The sequence below is a fragment of the Amphiura filiformis genome, chromosome 11, assembly GCF_039555335.1.
Source record: "Amphiura filiformis chromosome 11, Afil_fr2py, whole genome shotgun sequence".
Taxonomy (NCBI): domain Eukaryota; kingdom Metazoa; phylum Echinodermata; class Ophiuroidea; order Amphilepidida; family Amphiuridae; genus Amphiura; species Amphiura filiformis.
In genome coordinates, this window is record NC_092638.1 from 28531846 (window position 1) to 28544347 (window position 12502).

At 38.2% G+C, this 12502-nt stretch overlaps 1 protein-coding gene across 2 annotated transcripts; it reads right to left on the bottom strand.

Moving 5' to 3' along the window:
• LOC140164678 (serine/arginine-rich splicing factor 1-like) lies at nucleotides 1–12146 on the bottom strand. Of its 2 annotated transcripts, XR_011860557.1 has the most exons (7): nucleotides 11999–12146; nucleotides 9372–9618; nucleotides 8391–8590; nucleotides 7202–7380; nucleotides 5690–5990; nucleotides 2354–2669; nucleotides 1–958 (listed from the first exon to the last, which is right to left on the bottom strand). XR_011860557.1 is itself a non-coding variant. In XM_072188026.1 (5 exons), the coding sequence occupies exons 2-5, from the start codon at nucleotides 9584–9586 to the stop codon at nucleotides 5868–5870; spliced, it is 717 nt and encodes a 238-aa protein (XP_072044127.1). In that variant the 5' UTR covers nucleotides 9587–9618; nucleotides 11999–12146; the 3' UTR covers nucleotides 5514–5867. The 2 variants fall into 2 exon arrangements, 1 of the variants encoding a protein (XP_072044127.1); XM_072188026.1 differs by lacking the exons at nucleotides 1–958; nucleotides 2354–2669 and having other exon boundaries at nucleotides 5514–5990.
• Between the last annotated feature and the right edge of the window lie 356 nt (nucleotides 12147–12502).

Sequence of the window (12502 nt, forward strand, 5' to 3'; positions counted from 1 at the left end):
TACAATACATATTTGATTCCCTTTATTGCACTTCTCCAAATTGCAAATCTTTCACATGAGTAAATAATATAAATTTATTTAAAAGTTTGAATAATGCTTCAATTTAAACTGAGCACTCACTGATGAAATACTTTTAGTAGTCATCTATGATGCTAAATTTGGTATTTTTCCATCTGAGAGAATTTCTAAGTACATTGATCTGTCTGCACTTCAAATATCCCACTTGATCGATCTACAAAATTGCTCTGAAGATGCACATCCAAATTTGATCCCCTTTGACTTGTTCCAATGATATCGCAAAGATTCAAAATCACTTATTTTACATGTTGCAAATGATCCAAAATATCATCTGAAAGTTCAAAAATTATCAACATACATCTGAAACACGATCAATTTAAATCTGGAAAATCCAAAACTCTCTTTTTGACTTTTTTGTGATGCATCCAAAATCATAGAACTACTCGAATGCAAAACTGCTCCCCCAAAATGTTCCCATTATAATATCTGAATGATCCAACATGATCGCTCTACATTTTGGAAGATCCAAATCCCTTTTTGAATATTTTTTGTGATCCCAATTTTTTTGACATCCTCCATTCCTCCACTGATCAACATCTGAAAGATCCAACATGACCGATCTTCATCTGACTGATCCAACTCATTTGATCTCCATCCGAACGGATCCAATGTAATCAATCTACATCTGAAAGATCCTTCACGATCGATTTACATCTGAAAGAACCGACATGATCGATTTACATCCAAAAACTCCAAAATTGATCCCTCTCTCTATGATCGCAATTTTGATATCTTGCCAAGATCTACGTCCGAAAGATCCAATAAATGCTCGTTGGATCAAGCATGAGCCGATTTGTTACGATTGAATCCTAGTGAGGACGCGAGTGATCCTATCCTATGAATCCTAAATTGAATCCCTTTGCATCCAACGTAGGAACACCTTGAAAATTTAGCAAGAAACAAACAGAAAACAAAAGAAGGGTTAAATATCAACATAATGACTTTCAAACATTCGCTGGGAGGATTGTGGGATTCGTGAGAAAATGCTTTTCAATACGGAATCAAGCGTGAACATGATGCTACGTCATCCATGCGGCAAAATTCACATCACATTGAAAAGCGTTTTATCACAGATACGCACTCAGCTAGGGTGCTAGTATGTAGAACCTGCTTCCTTTCTGTCAATGAATTCATTTTTACATCATGTGGACTGTTACTTTATAGGCATAGATAATATAAATAATTTTTCCATTATGACATGGACACATCTTCAGCATAAATGCAGATCATTGAATCGGGAATGTAACAATTCTCTTATCGTAGTGGGGCAGTAATAAACTCCTAGTGTCATTGGCCGCTGAACTTGTTTAAAGCAAAACCTGTTGGCAGTTTTGTTTCAAACATGTTCAGGGGCCAAAGGCATGTAGGAGGTCTCTCTTGCCCAACAAAGTTATGCTGTACCTGTTGTTATCTATTCATTAGATAAGCCTGCCAGTTCCATTTAGGTGAGAGGGGGGTTGCGGTTTCAATCCACATGTCTTTGAGCTGAACATCCCTCTCACTGAAGTGGAACTGGTACATGTATATTGAGTAACACATAATGACATCAAATACTGGAATTGAAATTTTCAATATGGGATCAATTTTAGTTAGATACATTCCTAAGAAATACGCAATACTGAAAGTTTCATGTAATGAATGAAGTTACTTGGAATTTTTTGAATTCCTAATATTTTACAGACAAATCATAAGGCTTTGCAATTTCCAGATATATCACAACTGATTTAACTCACTAACCAGGTTTAGGTTAGAGATGGCTGCTGAGTGTGACATGGTTAGCATCCGCAGAGGTTGCTGTAGATTGAGTCAACCTGGTCTCACAACATAGGCTGAATACATCAACCGGACTCTGATGCATAAACTGCACTCTACGCATGACAACCTTGGGAACAGATCATTCCGAAGGACCGTTAATCTGAAGGGTCATTATTCTGACAAGCTTATTACTCCAAAGGGTCATTACTCCTGAATTTCAAGCAAGGTTCGTTATTCTAAAGGATCAATACTCCGAAGGCTATATTTCGCCCGAAGGGATGTTACTCCTAAATTCGGAGTAACAAACCTTCGGAGTAACCAACCTTGTTGTATATTCAGAGTATTTACCCTTCAGAATAACTCGGGAGTAGTGACCCTTCGGAGTAATGAACCTTCGGAGTAATAACCTTTCAGAATAACAGTCATTCGGAATAACTAAGCGTAACCGACAACCACATAGCACTCCACATCCACCTCCAACCTAAACCTTGTTAATAATTCACGGAGGAACTCATCATACCATGATTCCAACTGATTGATATCCATTTCTCATCCATAAAAGGTCACAGGAATGATCCGTAAGGTCACATGTTTACATCCCTTCCTTGTGATATCCTTGCAATATGATCCTTCCTGCTCAACAAAAACCCATCCTTTAAAATGATTGCGGGCGGGCAAGTCCTAATACGGAAGAGGGGACGGACAATCCTGATCTGTGGATCCTTTCCCTGGGAATCTTGATCCGTGAGGATCCTTTTATCCTGATTCTTCTTTAGGAATTCCTTTTTGTACAACCTGACCGGTCATTTACTTTTATTTGTGCTCCCTCCTTGAATCTAGAAAAAATACATGGAAACTGTCGTTAATGAGAAGCATGTTTATTACTGCAGCATGGAAGTTTACACAAAAGGGTATAATTATTACAGGCAAATTGTTTAGTAACAAAATGGTGGTTTATCCTTTGTATAAAACTGCATGGAATTAGCTTAGCACAGCCATCTTCTATTGAAAGATGATACAGCTGTATTTTGTAAGCTGCACAATCCCTCAATGGAGTCCTTACACTAGTCCAACTCATATCTTACACCACAGATACACTGAAATGGTTAAAGGTGGGTGACCTGATGGACAGCTTCATCCCCCCTCCTTTACCCATCAAAATTTTGTATTCAGCAGAAAGCTTTTTGGTTTGCGATTTGTATTATTTTGATGGTATAAATAGAAAAGTGACAGTAGGACAGTGTACGACCCCAGTAGTATGTTCTTCTATGGGCCTCTCAAAAAAGCTTAAACTTGGAATTCTGAATGTTTTAGTGATTGGCTTCTATTTAATCTAGAAACTATGATATGAAATACCTGTAATCAGATCACCCACCTTTAATACAAATTAATTCTCGGATAACTACATAGCTCAGTCTACATGCACATACAGATAATATCACCAGGCATATAGTGCTATTAAGATTGCCTTCAAATCACCAGATCATCGCCAGATGTTAAGGTTAACACACTTACTAACAATTTAGTTTCTGAACGTTCTGCTCTGGCAATACCTAAATTACATTTTGCACAATATACTGCTGGCGCCTTTACTGTCCAAGAATTAAAATTCTGATTTACAGAATATTACACTGAATAAGCTTGTCATTGTTACTTAATTCAAACATGCTTCTAAATTGGTATTAAAAATACAGGATTAAAAAATAGCTTAAAGTACAGTTTCACATGTCCAACCTTATCTTTACTACAAAACTACTGCTTGGTACCAAAAAGTGGGTAAGTGCAATAGCTGCCCTGTGAACATTTAGCAATTTATATCCAGTATATTGTACTCATCTAGTGGCAGCTATGGCACTCACCCAGTTCTGGGACTGAGCAGTCGATGGTATTATAGTTAAACCTTAAGTAAATAATCTTTCATCTTTATGTTAATCTAAAATGCCGGTATTGAGCACAATACACACAATTTCTTACTAGAATTGACAACTTGGTACTGATGTGGGAAGGGCAAAAAATGTAGTAATGTATTTTTATGAGCACTATTTCCTAATTTGTTTTGTTTTTTGACAGTTTGCACCATCTTTTTTTATAAAGATTTTCAATCCTCCTTAAAGCACTAGTATTGCACGGCAAACTTCACTAGGAAATGTTTTTCGTCTCCGAATAGACTCGAGTACCAAGTTGGCATAATTCAGTAACATACAAGGAACCATTTTCGTTCTAATATTTCAATTTAATTGGCAAAGACCCCTGCAACTTTACCTTTTTTGCAATGGAATGTGAACTTAAAAACAATCTCAATTACATATGCTTAAATAATTAAAAGAAAAAAGCTACATCTTAAGTTGACTTTACCAGTCCCAATAATCTAGTTATCGTAACCTTGTAACACATGTTAACCCCATGAGAACTACCTGCCGATTGGCCAAAATGAATATTGTGTCCAATTTTGAACTAAATCAAGAAGGGTATTAGTAAAATCATCTGCAAATACAAGTTTGACCATAAATAGCTTAAAGCCTAGTCATAATTGGCAATTGAAATGAGCATTTTACGGTGTGTCCGACAATTATATTACAATTAAACAATAAAAAATCATTTTACACACATCCTGCAATGTTGTCTAACTCTAAAATCTGTGAACTTTCTTCTTACTTCAGAATTGGCTGAGAATCACAATGACGTAATATATCGGAAAACTAAACCTACCTAACAAATACACATCAAACACCAACACCTTTACAGAGCAAGTTACAAAAACTGAAAACAATAGCACATGTATCATTTAAATTATGATATCAAATCCAACTTGGGTTATTACAAAAATTTACGGCTGATATGGCGGAGTTTAAAAGGAGGCATGTTTCGGTTTGGGGATATTTACATAGTCCATAAGGCTCCCTCTAGAGAGAAGCGACTGTAGCGTCCAGTGAATTTGTAGCGCATGATGCTTATGGTATACCAGCCACAAAGGGGGACTGATGTGAGCTGGCTTTGTCCATTCTCGCAGGAATTCTCCTGAATGGATTCTCGGAAAAATCCCTGCCGAAATTTTAACCCTGACGATTCTAAGCCCTGGCTACTTGCTAGTATTGTTTTGAATCTGTTTATTCATTCTTCATGGCAATTAAGGCTACATACATTCCATTGTCTTATTTGTCTACCACACAACAAACATCTACTTCTTTGAAGGATCTGGCAAGGTTCGTTATTATGTGGTCACTGTGTGCTCCATGATCACTGATGAGTGACAATTTATACAACTCTGACTGACCATCTTTTTGGACTGATCATCACAGATCAATGCGCATGGAGCAATGAATGGCACAGTATCTAACTAACACTGGTTCTTGAACAACAAAACAATCAAATTACATGATTGAAATTTCAGTTGCAGTTTGTGTGATATGCGATATTTAAATTTTTAATGCGATATCAAATCATTTAGAATTTAAACCCATTTCATGGACCAATATCGGTTACATGTTTGTCATGCAGAAAGCAAAGCTTCTCAAACAAAATTAACCAATTCTGAAATGATTTGATACCAGGATAAATTGTCGATAAAATACTGAAACTTCAGCTTGGATGAGGCCAAGAAAAAAGGAGGATGTCTCAGCTTAACCCAAAAGTGCTATGCAATTTTTTGTTTCTTGCCAAAAATTACATTTTTGGCCTACTTTACCCCTTTTTTTGCAGCCTATTTAAGGGCAAAATTTCCTGATAAAAAACCCAATAATAAATACGCTAAAATGCACATTTTAAAACCAATGCGCCCTGGAAGCTGAGACAAAACTTCCTGTTTTTCCGGCCTAACATAGTTTTAAAAATGCTAAGTTTTACACATATTACTCACCAAGTATACTAGACTCATTCGTTCATTCTGTTTTGGAAAATCGTGTGCAACCTTGATACGTGAGAAAAAGGGTGCGGCATGTATAAACACTGACTGGGCAGTTGAACGGTGAAAAAGGAGTGTTAAAATTACACAAAAGTGCACGGATGCGACATGTACACCCCCCAAACTTGCTGACTTAATCCCTGGAACGGGAACGGGAGCGTGTGTACGAACGTCTACGTCTCGGCGAGCGGCTTCTTGACCTCGACCTGCTGGGTGTGTAACGATCTCCGCTGACTTTGATGTAAGATGACTCTCCCTGTGGAGTAGGTAGAAATAAATTATGAATGAATAAAATAATCACGTATATGGAAAGTTAAGGACTTTTCTACTAGACTTGGGGGGGGCTTAGCCAGGACCAGGATTCTTTTTAGTCTAAACATGATTCACCTTTGTTTAAGAAACAGTTGGAATTTAAGCCATAAATGACTTAATATTCATTCAATAGTCTCTATTCAACAATAATAGACCTCAATCAAATTGCAGAAAAACCCACGTTGGTTCACCATTTCCTATATGTATGTATAGACTGTATGGTGATAGGCCATATGCAAGCCTTGCAATAAGCAGGCGCTGGGAGCAAATTTGCCCTCATAAAGCCATCAATTGCTCCTGGTCCTTGTAAAATTCACATGAACCAGGAGCAATTTTCTGGTTCCAGTTATATGCACTTGATGCAGTAGTGCTGGTATGCTGAATATTGTATTGCAGAAAAGGATTTACTATTTGAAAATTGCTCCTGTTTCTTCAGAAATTGCTCCTGATTCTTGTAAAATCCCAGTGAACCAGGAGCAATGTTCAAAACAAATTGCTCCTGGTTCCAGTCTGCTTATTTCAAGGCTTGGCCATATGGCTCAGGACTAAAACTGTAGCCTGATCGTGGTTTTAATCTATCTTATCTCCACCAGGGAACCTCTAAAGCCAGATCACATAATAAAGGGGGAGATGCGCTCTCATGTCCCACAAAAAATACTGTGAAAACGTTGCTATCCGATCTGTTAAGTTTTGAATAAAAAATATTGTTGTTAAATACCATTATTTTTCACTTTCATATTTTTCTATTGCTCAACCAAATCACCATTTTTCTTATCACACATGTCCACAATTTTTACCCCCTACCCCTCTGGCAAAAATTATGGACGACCCCTAACGAGCTGCTGAAAAGGCATATTCAATAACTTTATATATCAATCCCTTCATACAGGGAAGCTTTAGAAATGCGGCATAGAACTCAGAGCTGTATAAATCTGCAAAAGGCAGTCCCGATACAGGGACTGTCTTTTGGAATTAGCAGGAGAGCATCAAATAGCTCTTCTGGAGCCTTCATAGAGAGCTGTTTAGAGCATTTACAATCAATGTAAGGAAAGAATGGCCAGTTAAAAATCACTCTCCTATATCAGATTTAAGGAGAGCAATTGCTCTCGCTCTCCTCAAAAGGCAGTCCCTATATATAGAACATAGTTCACTTACCTCATGTGACTTGAACTTTGTGTCGTGTAAGTTTTTGAGTGCATACTTCATGTCATCTTTGTGTTGGAATTCTACGACACCTGTACCGCCTCCGTTCTTATCAACATCCGCGTAGCACACCTCTCCTGCTTCCCTCATGTGGTCCTTTAAATCCTGCCAGCTCCCTGTAGGAGGTAAACCTATGGGACAAATTGATGAATTGATGAAAGTGTTAATAATAAGGATTTTGTTATTGAATTTTCAATGAAACCAAAAAGTATTAAATTATTAATAATGGGTAACATGTAAGAATTTTCAAAGACAGTAATTAAGTAGAGAAGCAATTGTAAGAGCACCTTGTAACATATTAAATTGCAGCATGTGATTTGTGCAAGGTGAAATTGATACCCTGTGCAACCCTGCAAATATAGATGAGTTGACTTGTGACGTCATTGCCTGGCAGTATGCGCACGAATCATCACAATTCCCATTGTTCCTTGCCTGGCAGTATGCACAATTGCATGCGCATCATATTTTGTTCAAGGCCCGTGCTATTAAAAAACCTGCAACATCACAATAAGGCTATTGAACAGTGTAGTGCTTGTATGCAGTTCGCTCAAGCATATCGATATACTGGTCCCTTGCCTTTGTTGATAAACATTGAAAGTCAACTCATCTACACTTCTCCACTTTAAGGACATGGCTTGCAATATACATGTAGCAGGTACTATATAAAGTACGGTAATGGAAGGGCATGCCAGCTCACTTAATGCCAATACACACACATGCAGGAATACATGTTCTAACTTCTTTGGAACTCTATACACCATCTATGGACGACATTACCTTAGTCCGTGATCGTGTGGTTCGCATGCGGGGGGTCAAAGGTTCGAATCCTGGGGGTGCCAAGTCAAAAATTCGTATCTTCTTTGACTTCCGATATCAAAAAGCAGGGTTCAGTGTTAGGGTTAATAAACCAATCCACATGTTTACATAACAAGGAACCCCTTGGTGTTGGACAATTGAAAATTACCATTCCTTCATTGTGCATCAGAATGTAATCCTATAGTCAAACATCATTAGAGTTCAGACCAGCAGTAGTTTGCACAACTTCCCCTCAAACATATGTTGTATTTGTCAACTATCCGCCCTCCGACTTGTTGTCGATAATCCTTGTTTTTTTTAATACCTATTACACTGAATTATTTACCTGAAACAAAGATCTTGTAACTCGAGCGTCTTGGAGGGCCACGACCCCTTCCACCACCACCATCTCCTCTACCACCTCCATATCCTCCTCTGTATCCGCCTCCTCCGCCTCCTCGTCCGCCGCCTCGTGGGAACTCCACTCTCAATTTGTAACCTTCATAGTTGTAGCCGTCTTTTTTGTACACAGCTTCTTCTGCATCTCTGTTTAAAATTGAGAAGAAAAATGAGAAAGAAACAAATGAATCTATTCCATTGATGGTAATTAACTATGAAAACCTATAACAGGATGTTGATATTAAATGTTTGGGAGCCATTTCAAAGTTATGAAAATCCTTTTTTTAAATCTTGTGTCCACTTTTCTTTAATAATTAAAAACTGTTTTAAAAAGGATCCAGCCGTTGTTATCAGCCATCCATTGCCGACTTGTTTTGGAACTCCAAAAAATAAAAATAAAAAATAAAATAATATTTTTAGTGTGATTATTAATCACATAGTGTTTACACGCGTGTATGCTCAACACATAGCACAGACCAATGAAATATTTAAAAATTGATCAAAGTAATGAAACATGTAAGTCTTGTGATGTTAGCCATTTAACCCAAGCAATAAACAGTTACAGCACATGTATGCTTTCACCTTGGAATTTGGTAGTGACGTACATGTAGGTGCATATTTGGCGCAGTTTACTTTCGAATCGCACTAAATCGCATAGAGCATATACATACCAGCGAATACAAGGCTGGTTTGCTGGCATGCTTGCAGCGCACCCACGTAAAAGTGCTCAACGTCAATACCAAAGTCAAAGTGAAACAAATTATAGTAGAGAGCTTGCGATTTCCAAACATAGAAAATATGCCTGTGTAATGTGCATCTATTCAAAATCCAGTCACATGAGAATGATTTTGAATAGATGCACAGCAGGCGTATGATACCTATTACCTACGTTTGGAAATCGCAAGCTCTCTATTCTATTTTTACTTACAATTTGTCTTGGAATTCTATGAATGCAAACGGCGATCCTCGCGACGATCCACGATCGTAATCTTTGCGTACTTTGAGATCAATGTCCAAGATCTCACCGTATTTGTAGAAGATATCTTTGATCTCGCTCTCTCGTATATCTGGAGGGAGGTTGCCTACGTACACACGCCTGTCGTTGTTTCCAGCTGGTCCTCGTAGCACATCTCGGCCGGACATTTTGTCTTTATTAGTGCACTATTACAAACTACCTGAAAAGAGAGAAACAACTTGATTCTTGTCCAAGTCACTTAAGGGGGTACTACACCCCTGCCCAATTTTGTGACTATTTTTGCATTTTTCTCAAAAATTATAGCGCATTGGGGACAAGAAGATATGTTATATTATAGGGGCAAAGACTACAACTACTGCAATGGAAATTTTATTTCAGCACAGACAACAGTTGTGGAGTTACAGTCAAAAATGAGGGAAAACCAGTATTTGAACAATAAATCAATAACTACTTGCTTTGACTTGCTGATTTTTTAGTACAGTAGGTGTAGTCCTTGCCCCTATAATATATACATATCTTACTTGTCACCAATGTGCTATAATTTTTGAGAAAAATGCAAAAATAGGCACAAAATTGGCCAGGGGTGTAGTACCCCCTTTTAAGCTGTGGTAAATTACATGTAATTCTTAGTCAGTGGGAACGGTCTAGTTCGTAGACACATAATCTGATTGGACAATCGCATGATTTCGAGTGCCGTCTATCAGGCCGTAGACGACCACACGTCATCATGAGTGTTGAACACTTAATTTTTTACGGCACAAAAAGTTCATATAAATTTCGGACAACCAAAAATATTTTCAGACAACTAAACAATTTTTTGAGGTTGTCCGGTCAAAAAATTTCTTAATTCGAACGCTGACTAAAACTGATATTAGGTAAGTTTTATCTGTTTGGAATCTGTATTGCCCAGGGGTAGCGTTTTAAGGGGTCTTGGGGTCCAGGACTCCTGTGATTTGGACCCCTTAATTTTGTGCGTCTGTGTAGAATTAGATGCCTGGACCCCGTTATTTGCCAATTTGGACCCCTGGCCTCGGCAGGTCACCGCTAACCCTGGTATTGCCTGTTCTGAGGGAATTAATGCAATGTAAACAAACCCACCCATGGCTGATGTGGCCACTGTGTATTGCTTTTCAGTACCCTGTTTTCCATGGTTGACTGTAGGAACCCATGGATTCGATCCATGTATGTGTAGAGTCAGTGCAGAATACTCGCACGTGCTAGCAGTACATATGCGCAACAAAAGATGTGAAGTTGTAAACAAGTTTCGTTCATTTTAGAAAAAGGGGAGTTTTTATGACGGTAACTTAATTTTTGCTTTAAAAAATAGTTTACAGTTAATATTAAAATAATATTTAACTGACTAAGAATGAAGAATACACAATAGGATTTTTTTATTTTGACTATCCTCTACCATGGGCGTGTGCAGGATTTGTTACTGCGGGGGGCTGAATCTAAATCGTTTGCGCCACTAAGTATATTGCGTTGCGCTTGCGCGTCGTAGGGGGGTGTCTGAGGGGGGATGTGCCCCCCTGAGAAGTGAGAAACTTTTGCAAAATGAAGGACCAATTGAAACCATTTGGTGGACTATTTTGGTATTATTATTGTGCACAATTTGAGTTTGAAAAAGCCGAAAATTGTTGAAACGAAGCTATTAAAAAGCCATTTTTGGACAAGTTCTCACTATTACTAACTGTATAAATTATTACGGTAAACATTAAGTGTCGGCTTTCTTTGTTTCCTTTTCCTTTACTTCTTCCTTTCTTTCCTTTTCTTTCTTTCTTCCTTTCTTTCTCCCTTCTTTTTTTCGGGGCTGTGCGTGTGGGGGGGGGGCTGAAGCCCCCAAAGCCCCCCTCCCTGGACACGCTAGTGTCTACCTATGATAGATGACAGACAGGTCCAATATTTTTTATTGTAGTGCGCCGGCATCCACCATGTCCACTACTCAACATGCTCAAAATATTCATGTATTGGACCTGCCTGTCGTCAGGTCGTTGTATCACACGGTAGAGGATCTAGTCAAAATAAAAATTCCTGTTGTTTATTAAATTAATTAACTATAATGCTAACTCATGAACTTAACATTTACATTAGAAGCATTAATGATTAAAATCACATAGTAAGATAGAGAACATGGAGAACAAAGCATGTTCAAAATCACATGCTTTTTAGTTTTCGGCCACTCAGTTCATTATCAATTATCATGCGCTCAATCATGTCAGTATGTAAACTTCTTTCATGATTATTTTATTCACCCTCGACCCTCAACATGTTCAACAAATAAACATGCTGTTTCATGCCATGATGACATGGATGAATGGATGAATTATATCAGATCAAGATGACCATGATGCATGCAATTCAACCATCCATGCATATTGCATGGCTGTGTGTATTTACACTGCATGGATGAAATTCATGAATTGACTGTTCACTGTCCAGTATTTTCTTGGTTAAAAGGGACGATTACATTTGCTCGAATATGCTTCAACTCAAGATACAATTATTTACCTAATTGTAACTCAAGAGAGATAGAAACTTGCTTGAAATCATCAATTTATGGGCTAAAATAAAAGCCTTACCTCGAATTCGGACTGCACAAAATGGTCGCGTTGAGTAAAAGATAGAGAAACGGACAGTCAATGTTGCTAAGAAAATGGTCCCAATAGGGCGGATAAAGAAATTGAAATATCGCCCAAAGTAAGCGCACAACTCTAATGGTCGCGTGAAAAGTTACGAAACCGTAGTTGTCATATCGCCCAATTGGGAGTAAATTATTCGCAAATTGGGTGCTTTTTAACTGGACCAGGATCGATCCATAGACGCACGCCACACGCACACGTCAATCAATCAAGGTGTGGGTGAATCCCGTTTACTTCAGTCGATTTCTGGGTTGCCAGTTTATTTCCTTGGGGAAGACAGCCGGTGGGCAGGCTTACAGGTGGGCGGAATTTTTTTTTTTTGGGGGGGGGGATTGCTATCTTCAGTACACAGCAGTAAGATTAGATTGTGACGCACATGTATTTTCTATCTTCAGTAGACAGCAGTGAGATTAGAATGTGACATACATTGCTATCTTCAGTAGA

Excerpts from the sequence above, each read along its gene's own strand:
- LOC140164678 (XM_072188026.1), bottom strand. The coding sequence starts at position 9,586 with ATGTCCGGCCGAGATGTGCTACGAGGACCAGCTGGAAACAACGACAGG. Across the intron at positions 8,591-9,371 it reads ATAGAATTCCAAGACAAATT|AGATGCAGAAGAAGCTGTGT; the intron begins GTAAGTAAAAAT and ends AATTTTAAACAG. Across the intron at positions 7,381-8,390 it reads TTACAAGATCTTTGTTTCAG|GTTTACCTCCTACAGGGAGC; the intron begins GTAAATAATTCA and ends TTTGTCCCATAG.